Below are 19,028 nucleotides of genomic sequence, written 5' to 3' on the forward strand. Positions count from 1 at the left end.
AGAAACTGTTGGTATTCACGTACTCTAAGTTGTGTGCTTGCGAACTACTCTATCCCAATTTATCGCTAATCGTGCTGTCATCCCAGACTCCTCGCTAATGTCCTTTGTGAAGGTTGTTGTTATAGGTCTAAGTCTGTCTCTTCTTCGTGCGCATGTCTGGGAAGAACATGCCTGGGTGAGCAACACTCATCAAAATGCAAGCGAGGGCGATCATACTGGACGTTGTCAGCGAAGAGTAACAAGACAGCATGTTTGGAAAGCACTTACGCTCCGTCAAGAACGAGGAATTCGGTCTCGTTCTGCATCAATTTGTTTCCCCATCCGCCGGCCATTTCTGGAAGACTGTTCTATATGTCAGACATGGTCAAGTCGGATCGCTTGATGGGCCACCTACCGATAGATGCATCGAATGAAGATGAACAGGAACGCCAAGGAGGTGCAAATGAGATAGAAGTAGAAGCCCTTCGTCGTCGAGTAGGATTGATGAGGTTTCTCGAACGAAGCTCCGTCTGAGCTGGCACCACTGCTCTTGGTAGACCTGAATACAGCCCAGGCAAAATCAATTGCTAGTAGGACGCAGATGGCCCTGGGTCAAAGCGTTAGTGAACGATTAGGAACAACGAGCTGCGATAGCTTACATCGTTGCGACTTGGATTGCAATACCTGCAACCATGATGTTTGCGCCAGTATCGGCAGCGCTACCGTCAGAGGACGCAGCAATACCTCCTCCAACAGCCTGAATTACGATGCTCAGAGCGTCGCAGGAGATGAAGATCCAAGTGTAGTACTTCGGCTGCAGACGAGAGTATTCTGGGCCAAGAGCCATGATGATGTGCTTCAGAGTGAGGTAGATACCGGCGGCAAGGAACGAAGGCGCGATGATAAGGCAGACGATCTGGATCTTGAAACCAACGTCGTCCCATGGATTGCTATGCATCATACTAGGAGGAGAGAATATTAGCGATGGTCTGCAGAACGAAGCCTTCGAAAAACTAACACTCGACCGATGTAGCCAAGCCATTCGCAAAGACAGCCGATTGAAACGACAATGCCAAATGCCCACAATCGATACCAAATGCCCAAGAAGACCTGGGCGATGTTGCATGCAGCGAAGACGGCAAGAAGAATGACATTGCCAGCGAGGTTAGGAGTGTAGCCGTAGGTTGTTGCCTCCACGGGGCATTGAGGCGTTACTGATGTGCAGTTATCGAAGGCGCCCGACATGGTGATGTTGATGAGGAGAAACCGAATGGTAGAATGATTGTATGCGACTTTTGATGATGGTCCGGTCTGGACCCAGAGTCCTTAAGTATGCCATCTTGACTTCACTTCTCATCAATTCGGCGACGGGCCCTACCTGACAATCCGGTGAAACACTGATGCCTAAGCTGCGGATTGTATGCCATGCGTCAGCTCGCATTGTCTTCTTAATCGTTTGGCGGAATTTATAGAATCCGGCTGAAGAATTGGCGACAAGAAAGTGGGTCTTGGGACACGCGAGAACCACTTGCAACAATCGTATATCGTACGGGACATATTTCGTTGTCAAAACATTGATGCTGTTTGTCTGTTTTTTTGATGACTCCGATTGTCGAACAACTCGTACAACCTCTTCTATTGCCATTCAGTCAGGCTGTACGATTCTTGTGTCGTTTGTCTATCCGACGGTACAACTTGCTGCTCCATAATGGCTCGACTTCGGCGACGGATGAAAGTGCCCCATCGATCAATGAACACAAGTTTTGGCAAAACACCGAGAAATTCATGGCGCGCTAGCCCTTGGTGGATTGCAGTTGCGACGTGGCTGAGCCAATTGCAGTTTGGCAGGATCAAGCAGGGAGTTAGGTCCACCTCTCGGACTCGCACACGGTTCGCCATGGATCGTGTTCGATCCTTCACGTCACCCCTTCAACAAACATCTTCTCGTATATCGTGTGCCCTTTCGCCGCTCATGTCGCTGAGCTCGCTATTCCTCAAGCCCCGGCGGCTGAAATCAACACCATGCCCTCGCGTAGATTTCACGGCAAGACGAGGTCTGGCTGTGCATCTTGCAAGGCCAGACACGTGGTAAGTAGTCCCAGCACTGGACAAGATCGACGGCTTGTAACTGATACACACAATAGAAGTGCGGCGAGGAACGCCCAGTCTGCAAGAACTGCATCAGGAGAAACACATCCTGCGTCTATCCGTCTGAGGGCTCACCAGAATCGAACTCGAAGCCGGAGCGCACCCCGGTTGCCGCGGAAAGCGTGAATGATTCATTCGACGCCCTTGATCTCACACTGATGCATCGATACTCGACTGTCACCTCGTTATGCTTACTTCCATCGAGTGGAGCTCAACGTGTGTGGCAGTCGGAGGTACCGATGACCGCCAGAGAATATCCTCTGCTCCAGCATGGAATGTTGGCGCTGGCAGCAATGGATCTTGCGTGTGCATCCGCTGATGAAGGCGAGCAGGGTCAGATGGCTCTTTATCGGGCGAAAGGATTGCATCATCAGCAACTCGCCTTGCCAATGTTCCGAGCACTGCTCCTCCGGGATGAACATCGTGAGCAGAATGTGATCTTCATCTTTTCAATCATGTTGGTGATTATGGCTTTTGCATCTGCCCAATCAGCTCCGACGCAACCAACTCTGGACGAGATACTCGACATGTTTGCCCTATTCCTCGGGCCTCGAGCTCTATGGGAGATCCATCAGAATGGCGTCAACAAGGACATTATCCAAACGCTCTTCCCGAAAGCTTTGCCCGACCAACCTGATTTGCCTGAAGCAGAGTACATGAGTCCTGATAATCCCATGATTGGTGTCGAACATCCAGACATCGACGAGGTATGTACAGGTTGCGTGTGTGCTACGAATGAGACATTCGAGAGGAAGGTCCGCTAGCACGATCTCCGTCGTGTCTGGCGGCTTTGCGCTAATGCAGATTGTCTCTGTTGTAAAAGGATGTGGCTTTGTCAAGGTAGCGCCGATCTTAGCTTCGTTCTCTTGCTAATCGATTGCAGTCATGCGCAGAAGCTGTCCGACAAATCAGATGGGCCTGGGCCAGACATCGGAATGACCATGACGATGTACGAGCAATGGGATGGTTTCCGGCCCTCATGCCACAAGGATTTTACGAGCAGTGCCAGGAGCATAGACCGATCGCGCTTGCCATACTGGATCTATATGCTTCCATCTTGAAGCCTTTCCACAATCGATGGTGGATATCGTCATGGCACACGATTCTGTCCTCTGCCATCAAGAACGTGGTGGCTAATGAGAAGATCCGGCTTCCGGTCTTGGTCGATCCATCGCGAATGGGACCGTAAAGCACAAACCTCTGTTTCTGCCAGAAGCTGGGCCTCCGTGTGAGTCTTTGGGCGGGCTATTGTTGAAGAGCGAAAATCTCAGAGCTTGGCTTCTCGCCTTCGGCTGACCTCTTCATCTCTCAATTGCCTCTTCAAGATCTTGCCGCTTGGGGATTTTGGCACGGCATCGACAAACTGCACGCCGCCCTCTAAGTGCTTGTACTTGGACAACCGCGACGCCACCCAAGCCTTTAAGTCCTCCTCGAGCACCTTACTGCCAGCGCTTAACACGACAAAGGCCTTGGGTAGCTCTCCATTGCCATTTGGAACACCGATCACCGCAGCGTCAACGATCTGTGGATGCAGAAGCAGGACACCCTCAATCTCCGATGGTGCGACCTGAAACGCTCTTACTTTGATGAGCTCTTTCTTGCGGTCAACGACGTAGAAGCGGCCCGATTTCTCGTCACCGTACAACACGTCCCCGGTATGAAAGAAGCCATCACTGTCCCAATCGCGTCTATTAGCTTCGGGGTTGTCCAGGTAGCCTTTGATGACGGTTGGGCCCCTGATGCAGAGCTCGCCGCGAGCATTGTACGGCCCAACTTCCAATCCGTGATCGTCAACCAGCTTGGTATCGATGTTAGGAAGCCAACGTCCTACTGATCCAGTTTCGTCGCTCTCTGGATAATAGAAGAACGAACCTACGCCCGAAGCCTCAGTCATACCCCAGCCTTGTGTGCATGGGCAATCCACAGGAAGGAATTTCTGGAACTCCAGCTGGGTCGTCCGGTCCAACGGCGCAGCACCGCAGACCGCTCTCTTGACATTGCGCAGGCAATGCCTCACAAAATTTGGCTTTTGACGGGCGAGAGCGAGGGTCGCGACTACGAGAGGCGGAGCGAGGACCATCAATGTCACGCCGAATTTTTCGGTATTCTCCAGCCAAGGCTCCAACTCGAATCGACGCATCACGAATGATGCAAACCCGGCCCTCAGTGGCGAGAAATGCAGTACGCCCGCTGTTGCGATATGAAAAGCGGGCATGGGGTATATTCGTCGATCTTCGAAAGCCTCTGGATGGCGAGGGTTGTCGTAAAGGATGGTATGTTGTGCGATCAAATTATGATGTGTGACCTGAGCTGCCTTTGGAAGACCGGTGGTTCCACTGCTGAACATCAAGAAAGCTGTCGTACTTTTGGAAAGGTTTTCGTCATCAAACGAGACCCAGTCTTGTTCACCATGTTGAAGCAGGGACCGCCAGGAGCGGAGCGGAGATTGATCCTGATCGGCGAACAGAAGCACCTGAGAAGGAGATATGTCGACATCACGGCCCGCCTTGAGAAGTGTGCCCACAAGCTCGTCTTCCGTAATGATCAATTTGGCATGCGACACCTTCAGTGCGTGCTGAAGCTCGAAGTCGGTGTACCCTGGGTTGGTGCCAACGAAAACAGCGCCAGCTCCGACTATGCCTTGGACGAGGACGGGATAGTAGATATCGTTGAAGGCATGAACGCAAACGCAATCGCCCTTCTTGATGCCGAACGCTCTAAGTCCAGCGACGAGCCGCCTGACCAACTTGTAAGCTTGCCCGGCTGAAATACTTCGACGCGGATCTGCGCAATCGGCGTAAATCTGCGCAAGTCATTAGTGCATGGCCAGATGGAGAGGTGAAGATGGCATACAGGCTTGTCCTGAGGGAAGGCTGAGCGGTTTTCGAAACACCAAGACAGGATGTCTTTCGACGAAATCGGGAGCACCTCCTTGGCGAGGAGAGGCATGATTGTGGGCGGTGACTTTCTGATGATGTTGCGAAGAGGATAGAGCGGCGACGAGCGAACAAGGCGCAAGCTGGGGCGGCTGCCGGTGGCATGGTATATGGATGCTGACTCCGAGAGTCGCTTGTTGTACGCTGTCGAGCAACCGTATCTGCGAACATCGCTGCTTCTCCTTAGTGGGACGATTACCCGGTGAGGAAGCAAGCGCGCCATGGAGCTCCTTCCGCAACCTAATGACAATCCCACGTGATTGGCGGATCTAATGACGTTTTAGAGTTCGAACTCGACACGAGGCACATCGATGTTGACGTTACTCCGCACGAGCTCTCGAGTACATTACCGTGGAAGAGCAATTTGAAGAGAAAGGCTTCGTTCAAGACATCTCAAACTATCAGGTAGCATTGTCCTAGTCTCTTCTACTACAACTCTACAGAAAACTATTCTCTTCAGTCATGCCTCCCAACGGAACAGCCAATGGCCATGCCCAAACCATGAAAGTGGGTTATATTGGCTTGGGCAATGCTGGTTTCTCAATGGCCTCAAATCTGCCCAAGGCTGGCTATCAACTTGTCGTCCACGATGCCGACGATGCTGAGGTCCAGAAAGCAGCTGCCGAGTGGCCCAACACTACACCTGCCAACGGATCATCGGAAGCTTTCGCAGATTGTCAAGTGATTATCACGATGTTGCCACAGGGCAAAGTTGTGAGAGAGGTCCTTTTGGGCAAGGATCATTTTGCTAGGTCATTGAAGCCTGGTAAGGGGTGGCCCTGGAGGAGCTGTGCAGAACTAACGCCTTTGATCAGGTACGATCATTGTTGATACGTCTTCGTCTTCGCCTTTCGATACCAGAGGCTTGGGAGAGGAACTGGCCCAGCACTCGTTACAATTGATTGATGCGCCAATCACGCAGACATATATGCAGTTCGTTGTTCCGTTTTCTTCGACACGAAGACACTGCTAATCGTCGTCATTGTCTTATAGCGCCACCGATGAAGGTGAGTCAACACTCATGGTCGGCTCTGATAGCAAGGAAGCTTTCGACAAGGTAGAGCCCATCTTGAGAACCATGGCTGGCTACATCTTCCACATGGGCAAGCTGGGCAACGGACATGCCATGAAGACCCTCAACAACTACATCATGGCTTCATCGATATGCGCTCTCAGCGACAGCCTGGTTACCGGTCAAAAGTTCGGACTGGATCCCCAACAAATGATCGACGTCTTGAATGTGGGAACGGGAGTCTGCTTCCCCACACTGGATACATTTCGACGAGATGGCTTGACGCAGAGATACAACAGTGGATTTGGACTGGCGCTGTTGGTGAAGGATCTCGGCATCACGTCTGATTTCATGAAGCATAGTGGTTTTGAGACTGCGTTGCCAGAGCTAACGAAAAAATATCTTGGCGACGCCCTTAAAGAGGTGGAACCCATGGCAGATCACACCAAAGCTCTGGTCGGGTGGGAGAAGAGGAGTGGAGTGCAACTGAAGCGAACCGAGAAAGCAGAAGACATTCCGCAGAAGGATTTTGATCATCGTCTGAAAGGATTGAATCGACCGCCGCATATTTGAAAGGCTGATGTAGCTTCTACTTGATGCAATCAGCCAGACTAAAGCACGCTCAGCAAGAACGGAACAGGCCATACAGCATACAAAGAGCTCAGCGATGGGTATCAGCGTGTAGATCAACGCTTGCTGAACCCGGAGGTTGAATCACATAGGATAAGAAACACGACTATAAAAACAACTGGAGCACCTATGTCTTGACCGTACATTCGTGCCCTGGTAAGCTGGGCATGATGGTGATGGTCCGAGATGGCGGGCTCCCAAGAGGGCTACCAGGCTGTTGATTACAAGACAGGGGCCGTTGAGTCCACGACTTCCTACTCGCATTGATGTATCAACGCAGTGTCACTGCTGAAAAATCGCTCTCGCATATACGACCATGCATTTGGGTATACCGCTTGGCCAGGGCGGAGTAGCTGACCAAAGAGGCTAGACCATATGCAAGCGACTTTCCTTGCAGTTTTGCATGTGTCAGCCGCCTGTCGGCAGTCCCGTTTCAGGTTCTCCAGAGGCAGTGCAACCTGTTTAAGGTTTCTTGTGTTCAGCCCTTGCTCTTGACACCTCACGCGCTTCACCGTATGCGGGTCATTGGAACTCCGATTGAGTCCGTAATTGACACCGCAGGTCAGGTATATAGTCTCGCACTGCTTCGCGTTCGAAGTCCATAACCTTGGTTGCGAACAACACCGCCCAACATGACGATACTCATCACTGGATCCAGCGGAAAGACCGCTGCGTACCTGGCACAGACGCTGGCTGCCGACAAGAGGTCTATCTTAGTTGCATCGCGGTCGCCCAAGAAAGACTCCCCTAACCCATCAGTTCGGTTCGACTGGCTGGATGAGTCGACCTGGGAGCTTCCTTTCTCTCATGAGCGATCCAAAAGCTCACCTATCACATCGATCTACCTCGTCTCTCCAGATATCGATGAAGCCAGAGCGAAAGTGATCCCTTTCGTCAAGTATGCCAAGCAAAAGGGCGTCAACCGCTTCACTCTTTTGAGCGCGTGGGAGAACCCCGAAGGCGGTCCACTGCTTGGAGGAGTCCATGCCGAGCTCAAAGCACTGGGCGGGCAAGGCATCGACTGGGCTGTGTTGAGGCCACATTTCTTCATGGGTACGATGACAATGTCTGGGTTTGTTAGCGGTGCACATAGCTGACCTTTTGCAGAGAACTTCTTGGAAAGTTACCACCTCGAATCCATCAAGTCCGAGAGCAAGATCTACACTTGTGCAGGCGACGGCAAGAAGCCGTTCATTTCTGCCAAAGACATCGCCGCAACTGGTCGCCAGACTTTGATCGATGAGAAGCCGCACAACACAGATCATATCATCACGGGAGGCGAGTCGTTGAGCTATGATGAAGTGAGTAAATTGTAAACCTCGCATGACGAAGAACGTATACTTACAGACTTGTTCAGGTGGCTGCAATATTCAGCGAAGTGCTTGGTCGAAAAGTCGAGCACGTCAAACTTAGCGAGGACAAATTCGAAAAGCTCATGCTCAAGTATGGGATGACCGACCCCATGGCCAAGTACATGACAGAGCTGGATGTAAGGGTTTCGAAGGGCGAAGGTAAAGATCCTACCAACAATGTCAAGGCCATCACAGGGCAAGCTCCAAGGACCTTCAAGGAATTTGTGGTGGACAATAAGGCGGTGTGGGCCTAGAGAAAATGGGAAATGCCAATGGTATCGCTGAGCTGAGCTTACAATGGCTGGATGCTGTATGAATAGCATTTTTCTTCTCGTGATGATACCGGTGTTCAATGTTGTTGCAGGCGATGGGAAGAAGGAATTCGTGTCTCACAAGCGCATCAACAAACCACAGCCTAAGCCTGAAACGACTGAGGGGCATCGCACCTCTAAGATAACCCTCGATTGCCACTTCCCCTTGCATTCACTCACTTCACTCCATCACGAGACATCCTTGTTTCTTGGCAAAGACTAAACAGAAAGCTCAACTTCTTTCATAGCCTCCCGAGTCCTCTTCGCACGTAAGACTTTGCGAAAGCCTCATGACGACATGACATGTGGTCGGAGTAATTCGTTGGCGCATCGGAGACGACCCGTGCACTAAGTCCGAGGAATGTGTTCAACATCACTCCTTCGTTGTCCTGCCAGGCAACTCTATGCCAAGATCGCAATGAGAACGGTCGAAAAGCGTACGATGTCAACAGCAATATCCATCAAAGAATTGGCGTCTCGAAATCCGGATCCTTCGACAGCCAAAGCCCATCTTGTGGGCAACCCGCCTTCGGCTTTCGCGAATCCTTGGCCTTCATATGAACAACCGCCTGGAGGAAGGCTTGAATTGTTCAAGATGCGGTTTGGCAATCATCCGGAGAAAAACTTCATTCCTGTGCCGGAAGGACCGAATGGTACTCGTTCAGACGAACTCGTCAAAGTTCTCGAGCCAAGCTGGGGCGTGGATCAGAGAGATAGATTGAGAGCAACGTGGATTGGGCATGCTTCTTGGCTCGTTGAGACACCTGTGGCGAAGGGAGCTGAGAGGGGGCTGAGAGTTTTGTTTGACCCAGTGTTCAGCGAGAGGACATCACCTTTTAGCTTTGCTGGTCCGAAGCGGTACACCCCTACGCCTTGCACGCTTGATGAGCTGCCTGAAGTGGATATCGTCGCCATCTCACACAATCACTACGACCACCTCGACATAGAGACAGTAAAGCCGATGTATGACCGAAGGAAAGGCAGATTACATTTCTTCGTTGCTCTCGGGATCAAACAATGGTTCTTGGAGCACGTTGGATGCAGCGATGACGAAGTGACGGAATTGGACTGGTGGGAGAGTCGAGAGGCTAGTGTTGATGGACTGGGATCTATCGAGTTGACATGTTGCCCAGCACAACATACCTCGGGGCGAACAGTATGGGACGGCAACAAGACACTCTGGTGCTCCTGGGCGATGAAGACGCTCCAAACCAACAAGAATCTCTACTTCGCGGGCGACACCGCATACCAGCTTCTGGGCACCCCAGCTCCATGCCCAGCCTTCACGCAAATCGGCCAGACACTAGGACCTTTCGACTTGGCCATGGTACCCATCGGTTTATACAGTCCGATGAAATTCGCTTCAGCGGTCCATGTGCATCCTGAGCAGGCTCTCGAGATCCACAAAGCTGTCGGATCGAAATTGAGCATTGGAATGCACTACGGCACTGTGCGAGGTGGATTGTCTGCTGTGTTCGAACCGGTTACTGATCCTCCACGACGATGGCGTAAGGCGGCTGAGAAGGAAGGCATTTGGTGCGGAGGCGGTGTGGAAGGAGGCGGTGCAGATGCCGATGTGAAGAAAGGCGGAGCTGGGCTGTGTCACGTTGGGGAGACTATCACGGTCTAGACATGGTATTAGAAATGCTAGGTCTAGTGTTTTGGCCTGTTAGACGTGAGCTAGTGCTACGTAACGAGATCGCCACCATCAGTAACGGGCCAGCGAAGCATAGCTGCATTGCACTACGAAGCATTAACACGGCCAACGAAGATCGATCGGGTCGACGATATAAAACAGGCTGTCCATGGTGACTCTTCTAAACCCCTCCTCCACAGCCTCCGAGAAGGAAACCTTCGTGAACATTCGCAACTTCTTCCCACTGTATGGGTACCACTATCTCAAGCACAGCATCACGGGCCTTTCTGACCCAGAAGGTTCCGTCCGCGCACAGTTCAACTCCGGGAAATACTTGTATTAGCCAAACCAGTTCGGCACGAGGAGGTCGTAGTTCATCTCCAGTCCCAGATTCGTGACGGCGAATGGGCTCGAACCGGCGCGGCGGTCCCATTCTATGTCGGCTGACTCTGCGAAGCATTTGGGACTCTGAGCCAGCGTAGTCTGCGGACTGAATGCGGAGCGCTCGACATCGGCGTCTGACCATGCTAAGATCGATTGATCGGGCGTGCGTTTGATGATGTCTTCTTGTAGCCTCCGAAAAGCGCGCTTGCCTTCGCCGTAGATGAGGGGCATGTTGACGTCGAATATGCCAAGTAGGCAGTACGCCGTGTCTTCTGTGCGGGTAGTCGTTCGCTTTGATGCCCAGCTCATCTTTTGCGCGACGCTGTACTGCCACAACGATTTCTCGCCGGTCAGGACTGCGCGTGGGATGCCCGTGATCGAGCTGATGTCGTCGAGGAGATCGATGGGCTGAAACGACGCCACAGCCTCCACGGCAGTGTCTGACCGCAAGTTGTTCGCTCTCTTCAAGAAGCCGCGCACGGACCAAGAAGCATAGCAGAAGAGTAGGACGCTGAGAGCGATGAGTTCTGGTAATGTCCAACCGCGCCAGAACCAGGAACATGTGCTTAGGTCTTGTCGCAATTGAGCTTCCCCATTGGTCTGGAGATCGTACAAATACACAATGCATACCCGCGCTTGGGAATACCAGCTATACATGGAGTTGATGGCCTTGGAGAGCTCCGCGCTGCTCTTCTTGTCGATGCAACAAGTGTCGATCCAGACCCATTCAACCGGCTCAGGGTTGTCCCAGGCGCTGGCGATGCTGTGTCGTCGGATAAAGTTGCAAAGTTCGACGACTTTGCGATATCCAGCGGAGTCGTTCTTACCGCCTTCGACGAAGTCTTGGTAGGTGATCTCTCGTCCTGTCCATCTGTGTGAAAGGATGGCATACTTGGGAAGGCCTGCTTCGAAAAAGTCCTCGAATTCGAGTGTGTGGACATTGATCAAGCGCATGGCATATCATGAGCAGTCGAGCGGCGAGACAGTAGGACTTGTGGGCGTTGTGAAGAGTGGCCAGATGAAAGTGAAATGTATCGTTCAGCCTCTGCGACCGAGCTGCCGTACCCCACCTGGAAAGGCCGCCCTTATAGACATTTTGGGAACGTCGTTATTCTTGTTCTGAAGAAGGTCAAATCATTTGGGTATCATCTGCGTTAAAAAGTCATCAAGCCGTTCAATATTAATCCTTCAAAACTCCAACTCCTCCACCTCCATCCCACACTCAACACAGCTCTTCTTCGTCATGCCCGTCTCGGGGTCCTCTATGGATCTTCCCCATTCATGCTCATGCTTTCTCCTCCCAATCGTATCCCCAAACTCACCACCACCGCCGCCTCTCGCTCGCTTGTACGCATCCACTCTCGTCCTCTTCTTCAACTCCTGCAACTTGTTTTTGAACTTCTTCTCCTTCATATCCTTCTTATGCTGTGTTCGACGTTCGAATTCCTCGTCAAGCGCCTCCGCCGAACCCCATTTCTTGTCGCTGAAAGCGTACTCTTCGACCTGATACCTGACATAGAGCATCATGTCGTGGAACGTGGCTTTGTGCGGGTTAGGCTTTTTCAGATGAGGTAGCAGTTCGGTGTCTTTCAGCTCCGGGTCTGTTAAGAGGTAGTCCTCCTTTGCTTCTGTCTTTGTCAACAGACTGTACTTCTCTGGGAATTTCTCTTTACAGGTGTTGCATATGCGGCAGTTGAGCAGCTCGTCCCATTGCCAGTCAATCTCCAGTGTCCCACATTCTCTGCACTTCTTGCTGTTCTGCTCCAGTACCGACAGCCCGGGCTCATACGGCCCTGCTTTGGCATCTCGGAGCCTGCGCTGTAATTGCTGATGCTCCCACTCTTTCAAGGTCATATTCGCCGGCTTCCCCTCGCCAGGCGCATGCAGTGACTTGTTGTGCGGATCATCCTCGTGGGTCATGAAGCCACCCTTGGTATCCGTCATCTTACTGAAATCATATTCGACGAATTTTTGGAACTTTCGTGCCGCTCGAATCCCCGTATCTTGCGACTGAGCGAGTCCATTGTTGCTACTGGGTGCTTTGACCGGGCTGCGGGCGTCACGACTTGAGATTGGCACATCGCGGGTTGATATGGCAGTATGAGCTCGTTTCTGACCGGCTATGGGGAGTGGTGCTGCTCCTGAAGGTCTCGACGGCGCAGACCTGTTCGCTGCGGCTTCTTGCTGCGTTCGGAGGGCTTTGGCTCGAAGACGGTTCTCTTCCATGCGGCGGACTTGCTCAGGGGTGATGGGTGACTTGTTGGTAGCCATCGCCGGCCGCGGCGGCGTCTTCGGTCGTTCCGTGCCCGCCATGCTGTCCTATGCTTGCTGCGAGTGCGTCAGAGAACGAGACAAGGTCAAGTCTAGGCAGATGTGGCGATGATGTCGCTGTGAAGGCTGAGTAAGCTGCCGGACCTGTCTCCGCTTCTTCACTTCACCTGACGCGCCGTCACATGTAGTTCTTTGCACTCTCTTCAGTAAGACTTTGATTTTGCGCTTCTCCTGGAGAGCCTGCCTCAAAATAACACATGCTTCACGGCTGACTACTATGCAATGCTCAAAGGGAGCTGCTTGACACACGAACTTATGGGAATGATCACGCGTACATTCACTCACGCTCTGTTCAGACCTCACGCCTTCCTGTCCGCCCTTTTGCTCCTTTCTTCTCTCCACAACATCAACAAGACCGTGTCACCCTTACAAAGCGTCCTGCCAAGCTCCCTCGTTCTCGATGCGAGATATATCGAGGCCTCTTCAACTGCCGATGCGTCAACGGAAGATCAAATTGCACTGCTGCCCAAAGGGTTAGCGAATCATGGCTCGCAAGTGCGCTATCCGAAAGCGCTGACGCAAGTCCCGAGTCCGGTTAATATATGTGACTTCTGATCACGCAAGCCAGTCTGGATGACAAGTTCAAGGCCGCGGTTCCAGGTTGGGCTGGCAAGATCACCTCTACACCTCATTCCGGGTACCTGGCACTCCACGTTGATCTGCGATAGGATGCTCACGATCTAATGGCGTGTTTCCATTCTCCCGGGTTTCATACTAGGGCATCGGCAGCTGTCCCAGAAATGGATGTTGGTCTCTGCAATGTCTCAGATGGATACGTACGACACTAGGCACACAGTGAAATTCCCTCAGTTCTGCCGACCTGGGCCTGAGACTCTTCGTTTCATCCTCATGCCACGATGTCCTGATTCTGGGAGGCACGCCGTGCCGTCTCGATCCTGCTGTTTCGTTGCCACATTATCCATCTTACCTGCATCCACAGTCAGGCTGGTGGATGTGTCTCGAAACGACGAAGGATTCTCCAACCGGGGCCACTTCCCTTGAACCGCATCGAGGTGGTATTCATGGTGTGCAATGTCAAGCTGCAATGCAGACTATGAACCTGAGAGAGAAGTGAATACACTGATTTTGCGTCAGCGCGGCGGCTCTGCTAAAATCGACGGGCCTTTGAGCAATATGCTTAGTGGGAACCATGCTCCTGCAACTAAAGTTGTAGGCGGTAGCCTGAGTGTATACGGATCGCATCGATCCGTTCAATAAGGTTCAGGCTAGTATATTGCTCTATCTCTGCGCAGACGACACTTGCCAGAACGACACGAGCTTCACGAGTCAACATACTAAGCCACAACTCTAGGCAACGATAAGCATCACGACAAGTTCTTCATCAGTTGCCGTCCGCCAAGAATCAGAAGAATGAACACGCTCATCCTCGACAAAGCTGGACATATAGCCGCTGGCCGAATATATTCCGAAGCACCACTGATTGCACGTCGGGAGGCGAGAACATGCTTCTTAGCGGTTAGTTGCTGCCCAACCCACGAAGCAACCCTCTGTACCGTCCGGCACCCACAAAGAAGACGTCGTCTTATGTGGCAACCTTCATTAGCTAGGGACGAAGTGCAAATGAGAGGCAAGAGTGCTATTTAACAAAAGCACCCCAAGGCTGGCATTTGAGATGGTTTTGGTCAAGAAGCATGGAAGTCGTCTCTGTAAAGACACTGAGCAAACGCGAAATCCTCGAAACCTCCCTTAACACCCTTCCTCCCTGGGACTCATGTCCGGTGGCAGCTACGTTCCCATGCAGGATACCATGCAACAGATGCTGCAGCCCTGGTCGACGGTCGTCCCAGACCATTACGCCAATCCCAACGCTTACTGGGGGCCGTCACATACCCTTGCGGCATTCTCGCAACCATGTTTTCCAGAGGGCATTTTCGACCACAGTACAACGTTCAGCATCGACCAGCATTATCAGAACATACCCTTTCCGGCGAACCAGGATTTTGACAACACCGAGGGCCTCAGTAAGCCAAAGAAAGCTCGCGCAATACAGGTTCGTAGGACAAATAGGTCGAGTATCGTATCTCTCTATCTAACGCAGACTAGGCGTGCGAAGCGTGTCGGTATCGCAAGCAGCGCTGTGACGAAGGCCTGCCTTGCACGTTCTGCAAACAATATGGCTTAGAATGCAGCTACCGTTCGATAACACCCAACAAGTATTCCTCACTGAATGCTGGCATTCCCTCTCGAAGAGCGCTAACTTCTTCGAGGCTTGATAAATTAGTAGACTCAATGGTTCAGTGGATGTCTACACATGCGAGCGGACTTTCAGTGTTAGCAGAAAAGATTGACAAGTTTGAGTTCTTGCTTCAAAAGGCAGAACATCTGCACTCGCGAACAGAGGCGCCACTACATCCGAAGCAGTCATCACGCGAACATGAGACGCAGGGATCTTGTCAAGGCAGCCACGAAACGCATGCAAGATCCGCATGGCTACCAGTGACACAATGGCCGAAAGGTACGACAGTTTCTGTCATCCACAGGGGTTCTTCCCGACCCAGACTACATTTCAACAGCCGAAGACTGCGCGCCTCTTCGATTACGCCCAAATGAGCCGGTACAAAACAGCATCAAAGAAGATGCTGTACATCCCGAGGAGGATCTCAAACACCTTCAATACATCTCGGCGCCCCTGCAGCCCAACAGTGCGATGGCCGTAGACCTGGACATTACCAAGATTGGGTCAATTTTCAACAGTTTTCTGGATCATCTCGATATCTTCCACTCATTCCTTGACCAAGAATACATGCGTGCTGTGTTCCACCGCTTTATCGAAAGACATGGCAGATCCAGGAACTATCCCGGTTACAGCATCTCTTCCTATAGACCGGATGAAGGACGACCTCTCAAGAGAAGAAGAACCCACATTGGAAGCTCTGAGTGCGAGCAAGCATCAATAGAAAGGTCACCAACTAGCGCCATGATCCTACTTGCACTCGCAATCGGCGAAATAACGACGCAGCGGGAGCCGCTCTCAAGCACGTCAGAGCCTCTGGCGCCCTTCACCTACAGCCAGGAACATGAAAGCTTGCGACTGATCCCAGGAATCGGGTACTTCGCAGCTGCCATGAGCATCATTGGAGACTACATGGACGGAAATGAGTTGATACACGCTCAGATCTTCCTACTTGCTGGTTTGTACAAGGCCCAGCTGGCGCGAACAAGAGAGGCATCAAGTTGGTACTCCATGTCCGGCCGTGTACTTACTCATTTGATCTCTCGAAGGCATCTATTCGATGAGAACGAGTCGGTCACATCAACCCAAGGAATCGAACAAAAGACATTCCATGCGATTCAGCCGTACAGAAGCTCTCAAGACGATCTAATACTCCGTGCGGCGTGGGCTTGCCTTCAGCTTGAAGATGAGCTACTCCCAGAACTGCGCCTTCCTCAGAGCCGACTGGAGCGTCTCAGAGAGATTATACTACTACCCATTCCAGCAGCCAGAGGGTCTTGCACAAAGCAGAATAAGTTGCCGGGTGCTGAGACAGACGAATACCGACGATTGATATATACCGCACAGCTACAGCTGTGGAGAAAGTTTGATCGCATCAAGGCGTTTTTACGATCAGATGCCGTCCACATGCTTGGTGAGGACGTTCCTCAATTATTCGAACACCACGCCGAATCTCTACAGCGATGGAGAAGTCAACTTCCGCCTGCGGTACAATGGGACGACCAAGGTCAACCATCTAACGACGTACTGCACGCTCAGCTGAGGCATTTCTACTGGAAAGCTAAGACGACCATTCTACTTCCTTTCCTGTACTACACGTTTCACAACGACAAAACGGTTGGCAGGAATGAAGGAACTGGAAGCGACAAAATCCATCGAGGTGACACCGACACCAAATGGCATATCCTCGGTGCCGTGGGCAACTTAGCTCGAACGTCTGGCGATGAAGAAGTTCTCCGTCTTGCAGAGCTCTGCATTGAGGCCATTAAGCAGAGCCTGGCAGCATACACAGGCATCAGTACACGACTCGTTGTCTCAAACATTCAATCTGACGCACATGGACAGTTCGAGAGTCTGATACTGCTGGTGGCAGCATCGCAGAGTGAACGACTTTCTCAGCTTGTCCCCACTGAGGATCTTCAGCAGACTCTAGAGGATGTATTGTGCTTTCTGAGAGAGCTCTCCCCCATCTCTCCGACGGCTGCCGCTGATCGCAATGTTCTTGAAGGACTTGGAAAGGCTTTGGGTCTTTTGCGATGAGTACATCGTCTTGCATTGTGGATCGACACTCAGAAAATACGGCCTTGGAGATCCTTTTTGATCATTGACAGGATCAGATGACATTATTCAACCTTTGGACTCGGAAAACAGAACGGACAGTCTCCATAGACTTCATATCCCAGCTTCGACTCTCTTCCTTTGGGGCAGTCCAAGAGCTCACATGATTTCCCCAGCCAAGCGCATACTCACGATATCATCCGACTTCAATAAACTGGGCAGGGATTCCCCACACAGATGCTTGCTTGACTATTGGATCAATACCACCCTTGATCCTTGCCTGGTTGGGTGTCCAGTCCTATTCAGTATACCTTGTTTAGACGTTTCGACTTTCTCCGTCCTCATCATCCAGCTTACTCGATTTCAGGAGTCGAATAAGAAAAACAAAAGACGATGAACGGTGCAGTGCTCGTTGCGAAAGAGCGGCATTCATGAGCTCAGGCTTTTATCAGACTTGGAGACCCAGAGCATGTTCCGTCGACAGCCCAGTGGTCCGAACATTTACTCTCCATGTCAGATATGCCGTTTAAACATCGTTGCTCTTCAACACCCCTTGCGACCTCCGCACCGCATAAAAGGAAATCTCACAGGGCACCTTACCTTCCATCGTCATGTCTCCTGACCAATGCCAATGTCTCCGCACTCCCATTGAAGATAGCATGATGTGTCGTTTCTTCACTTCATCTTCGCCTTCACTTTGACCTCCGAGAGCACCTCGCCAACCAGCCTTTTCGAGCTCGTAACTTGATATGGAGAAGATGGACACCCAACAGCCTGGCGACAGCATCGCACGAGACTATCAAGACCACAACGATGGCATCGTCAACGGCAAGCTGGACGAGAATGATCCAGAGAACATGCTTCGACAGATCAAGACGTCCGGGACGGGCAGTGTCACCATCTCCTCGGATTTGTTCGAGAGGCTGTATTTGCAGCCGAAGATGGCCGGGGTTGGATTGAAGCATCCGTTGCAGAAGATTCTGGGGAATCCCACCGCGCTGTAAGTACGATCTTCTACTTCTTGAGATGAATGTATTTCGCTGATTGGGTTGTACAGTGGCATTATGGGCTTCGAGATGAGTTTGATGCCCATTGTGATGCAGCTGATGGAATGGCGTGGAGCTGGGGCATCGAGGGCGGCGAACAAGTAAGCCATCAATTCAAGACACTTAGCACAGCAGAACTGACACATCACAGCGCTAATGTTATCTTCTACGGCGGTGTGCTCATGTGGGTGGCCGGTATGCTCGAGTTCGTTCTTGGAAATACTTTCCCCTTCCTGGTCTTCATGTCCTTTGGTAAGATCCAAGCTGCAGTGCGTCCTGCCATCACTGACAATCGCCGTAGGCAGTTTCTACTGCAGCTACGGAGCGACCTTGATCCCTTGGTTCGCGACATATCAGTCCTTCTCTGCAGATCCGAACGGCGATCCTTTAGCAGGCCTGACGGACCCGAGCTTCAATGCCAGCTACGGTAACTTCATCACCGCTTGTAGTCGAGGCTTGTGTTGATTGATCTTTCAGGTCACTACTGGGTCGTCTTCACGATCCTGATGCTATTCTTCTTCATCTGCACATTCCGAACCAACATCGTCTTCGTCTTACTCTTCGCCTGCATCGTTCCCGGATGTGGCTGCATCGCTGGAGTCTTCTACAACTTAGCCCTGGGGAAGGCGGATCAGGCTCATAATTGCCAAGTGGTAAGACTTCACCTCTATCTCTCCCTTCTTTGCACTTATAGTGACTGACGAGAACTGCACAGGCCGCCGGCGCCGTCCTATTCGCAGCCAACATCATCGGCTGGTATCTCTACGCGGCACTCATCTTCCCGAGCGTCGACTTCCCCCTGGCTCTGCCTCTCGGAGATTTGTCGACTGTCATACCCGGTCTGAACGATCTACGCAAGGGCGATTCTGGGAGCAGACGACGTCCGCTGTTGTCCATGCGCAAGAACAAGCCGGCGGATATTGAAGATGCTGTGTGATGCTCCATCTGCATGAAGCTACACCTACTGTGTTGACGGTACGGAGACGTGATCGAGGAATGCTGAGGTTGGAG

At 51.8% G+C, this 19,028-nt stretch overlaps 10 protein-coding genes across 10 annotated transcripts; 6 read left to right on the plus strand and 4 right to left on the minus strand.

Moving 5' to 3' along the window:
• Positions 1-127: 127 nt before the first annotated feature.
• On the minus strand, positions 128-1,224 carry M409DRAFT_64022 (uncharacterized protein; the record flags this gene model as incomplete). The annotated part of the gene is made up of 5 exons (XM_033815886.1): positions 128-215; positions 268-342; positions 395-586; positions 639-941; positions 998-1,224. 5 exons carry the CDS (start codon positions 1,222-1,224, stop codon positions 128-130), a joined length of 885 nt encoding a protein of 294 aa, XP_033671930.1.
• Positions 1,225-2,001: 777 nt separating this feature from the next.
• M409DRAFT_19015 (uncharacterized protein) lies at positions 2,002-3,316 on the plus strand (the record flags this gene model as incomplete). The annotated part of the gene is made up of 3 exons (XM_033804741.1): positions 2,002-2,067; positions 2,124-2,834; positions 3,011-3,316. The coding sequence occupies 3 exons, from the start codon at positions 2,002-2,004 to the stop codon at positions 3,314-3,316; spliced, it is 1,083 nt and encodes a 360-aa protein (XP_033671931.1).
• Positions 3,317-3,394: 78 nt separating this feature from the next.
• On the minus strand, positions 3,395-5,076 carry M409DRAFT_19016 (uncharacterized protein; the record flags this gene model as incomplete). The annotated part of the gene is made up of 2 exons (XM_033804742.1): positions 3,395-4,930; positions 4,981-5,076. The coding sequence occupies 2 exons, from the start codon at positions 5,074-5,076 to the stop codon at positions 3,395-3,397; spliced, it is 1,632 nt and encodes a 543-aa protein (XP_033671932.1).
• Positions 5,077-5,525: 449 nt separating this feature from the next.
• Positions 5,526-6,648, plus strand: M409DRAFT_19017 (uncharacterized protein; the record flags this gene model as incomplete). Its single annotated transcript, XM_033804743.1, has 3 exons — positions 5,526-5,829; positions 5,879-5,996; positions 6,057-6,648. 3 exons carry the CDS (start codon positions 5,526-5,528, stop codon positions 6,646-6,648), a joined length of 1,014 nt encoding a protein of 337 aa, XP_033671933.1.
• A 689-nt stretch (positions 6,649-7,337) lies between these two features.
• On the plus strand, positions 7,338-8,311 carry M409DRAFT_64025 (uncharacterized protein; the record flags this gene model as incomplete). The annotated part of the gene is made up of 3 exons (XM_033815887.1): positions 7,338-7,758; positions 7,813-8,006; positions 8,063-8,311. 3 exons carry the CDS (start codon positions 7,338-7,340, stop codon positions 8,309-8,311), a joined length of 864 nt encoding a protein of 287 aa, XP_033671934.1.
• Positions 8,312-8,810: 499 nt separating this feature from the next.
• On the plus strand, positions 8,811-9,998 carry M409DRAFT_64026 (uncharacterized protein; the record flags this gene model as incomplete). Its single annotated transcript, XM_033815888.1, has 1 exon — positions 8,811-9,998. One exon carries the CDS (start codon positions 8,811-8,813, stop codon positions 9,996-9,998), a length of 1,188 nt encoding a protein of 395 aa, XP_033671935.1.
• Positions 9,999-10,343: 345 nt separating this feature from the next.
• On the minus strand, positions 10,344-11,342 carry M409DRAFT_35887 (uncharacterized protein; the record flags this gene model as incomplete). The annotated part of the gene is made up of 1 exon (XM_033810464.1): positions 10,344-11,342. The coding sequence occupies one exon, from the start codon at positions 11,340-11,342 to the stop codon at positions 10,344-10,346; it is 999 nt and encodes a 332-aa protein (XP_033671936.1).
• Positions 11,343-11,576: 234 nt separating this feature from the next.
• Positions 11,577-12,701, minus strand: M409DRAFT_19021 (uncharacterized protein; the record flags this gene model as incomplete). The annotated part of the gene is made up of 1 exon (XM_033804744.1): positions 11,577-12,701. The coding sequence occupies one exon, from the start codon at positions 12,699-12,701 to the stop codon at positions 11,577-11,579; it is 1,125 nt and encodes a 374-aa protein (XP_033671937.1).
• Positions 12,702-14,451: 1,750 nt separating this feature from the next.
• Positions 14,452-16,953, plus strand: M409DRAFT_51276 (uncharacterized protein; the record flags this gene model as incomplete). The annotated part of the gene is made up of 3 exons (XM_033811758.1): positions 14,452-14,730; positions 14,979-15,195; positions 15,254-16,953. 3 exons carry the CDS (start codon positions 14,452-14,454, stop codon positions 16,951-16,953), a joined length of 2,196 nt encoding a protein of 731 aa, XP_033671938.1.
• A 776-nt stretch (positions 16,954-17,729) lies between these two features.
• M409DRAFT_19023 (uncharacterized protein) lies at positions 17,730-18,954 on the plus strand (the record flags this gene model as incomplete). Its single annotated transcript, XM_033804745.1, has 6 exons — positions 17,730-17,971; positions 18,029-18,118; positions 18,169-18,269; positions 18,319-18,444; positions 18,495-18,670; positions 18,733-18,954. The coding sequence occupies 6 exons, from the start codon at positions 17,730-17,732 to the stop codon at positions 18,952-18,954; spliced, it is 957 nt and encodes a 318-aa protein (XP_033671939.1).
• Between the last annotated feature and the right edge of the window lie 74 nt (positions 18,955-19,028).

Source organism: Zasmidium cellare (genome assembly GCF_010093935.1).
Source record: "Zasmidium cellare ATCC 36951 unplaced genomic scaffold M409scaffold_6, whole genome shotgun sequence".
In the NCBI taxonomy this organism is placed as follows: Eukaryota; Fungi; Ascomycota; class Dothideomycetes; order Mycosphaerellales; family Mycosphaerellaceae; genus Zasmidium; species Zasmidium cellare.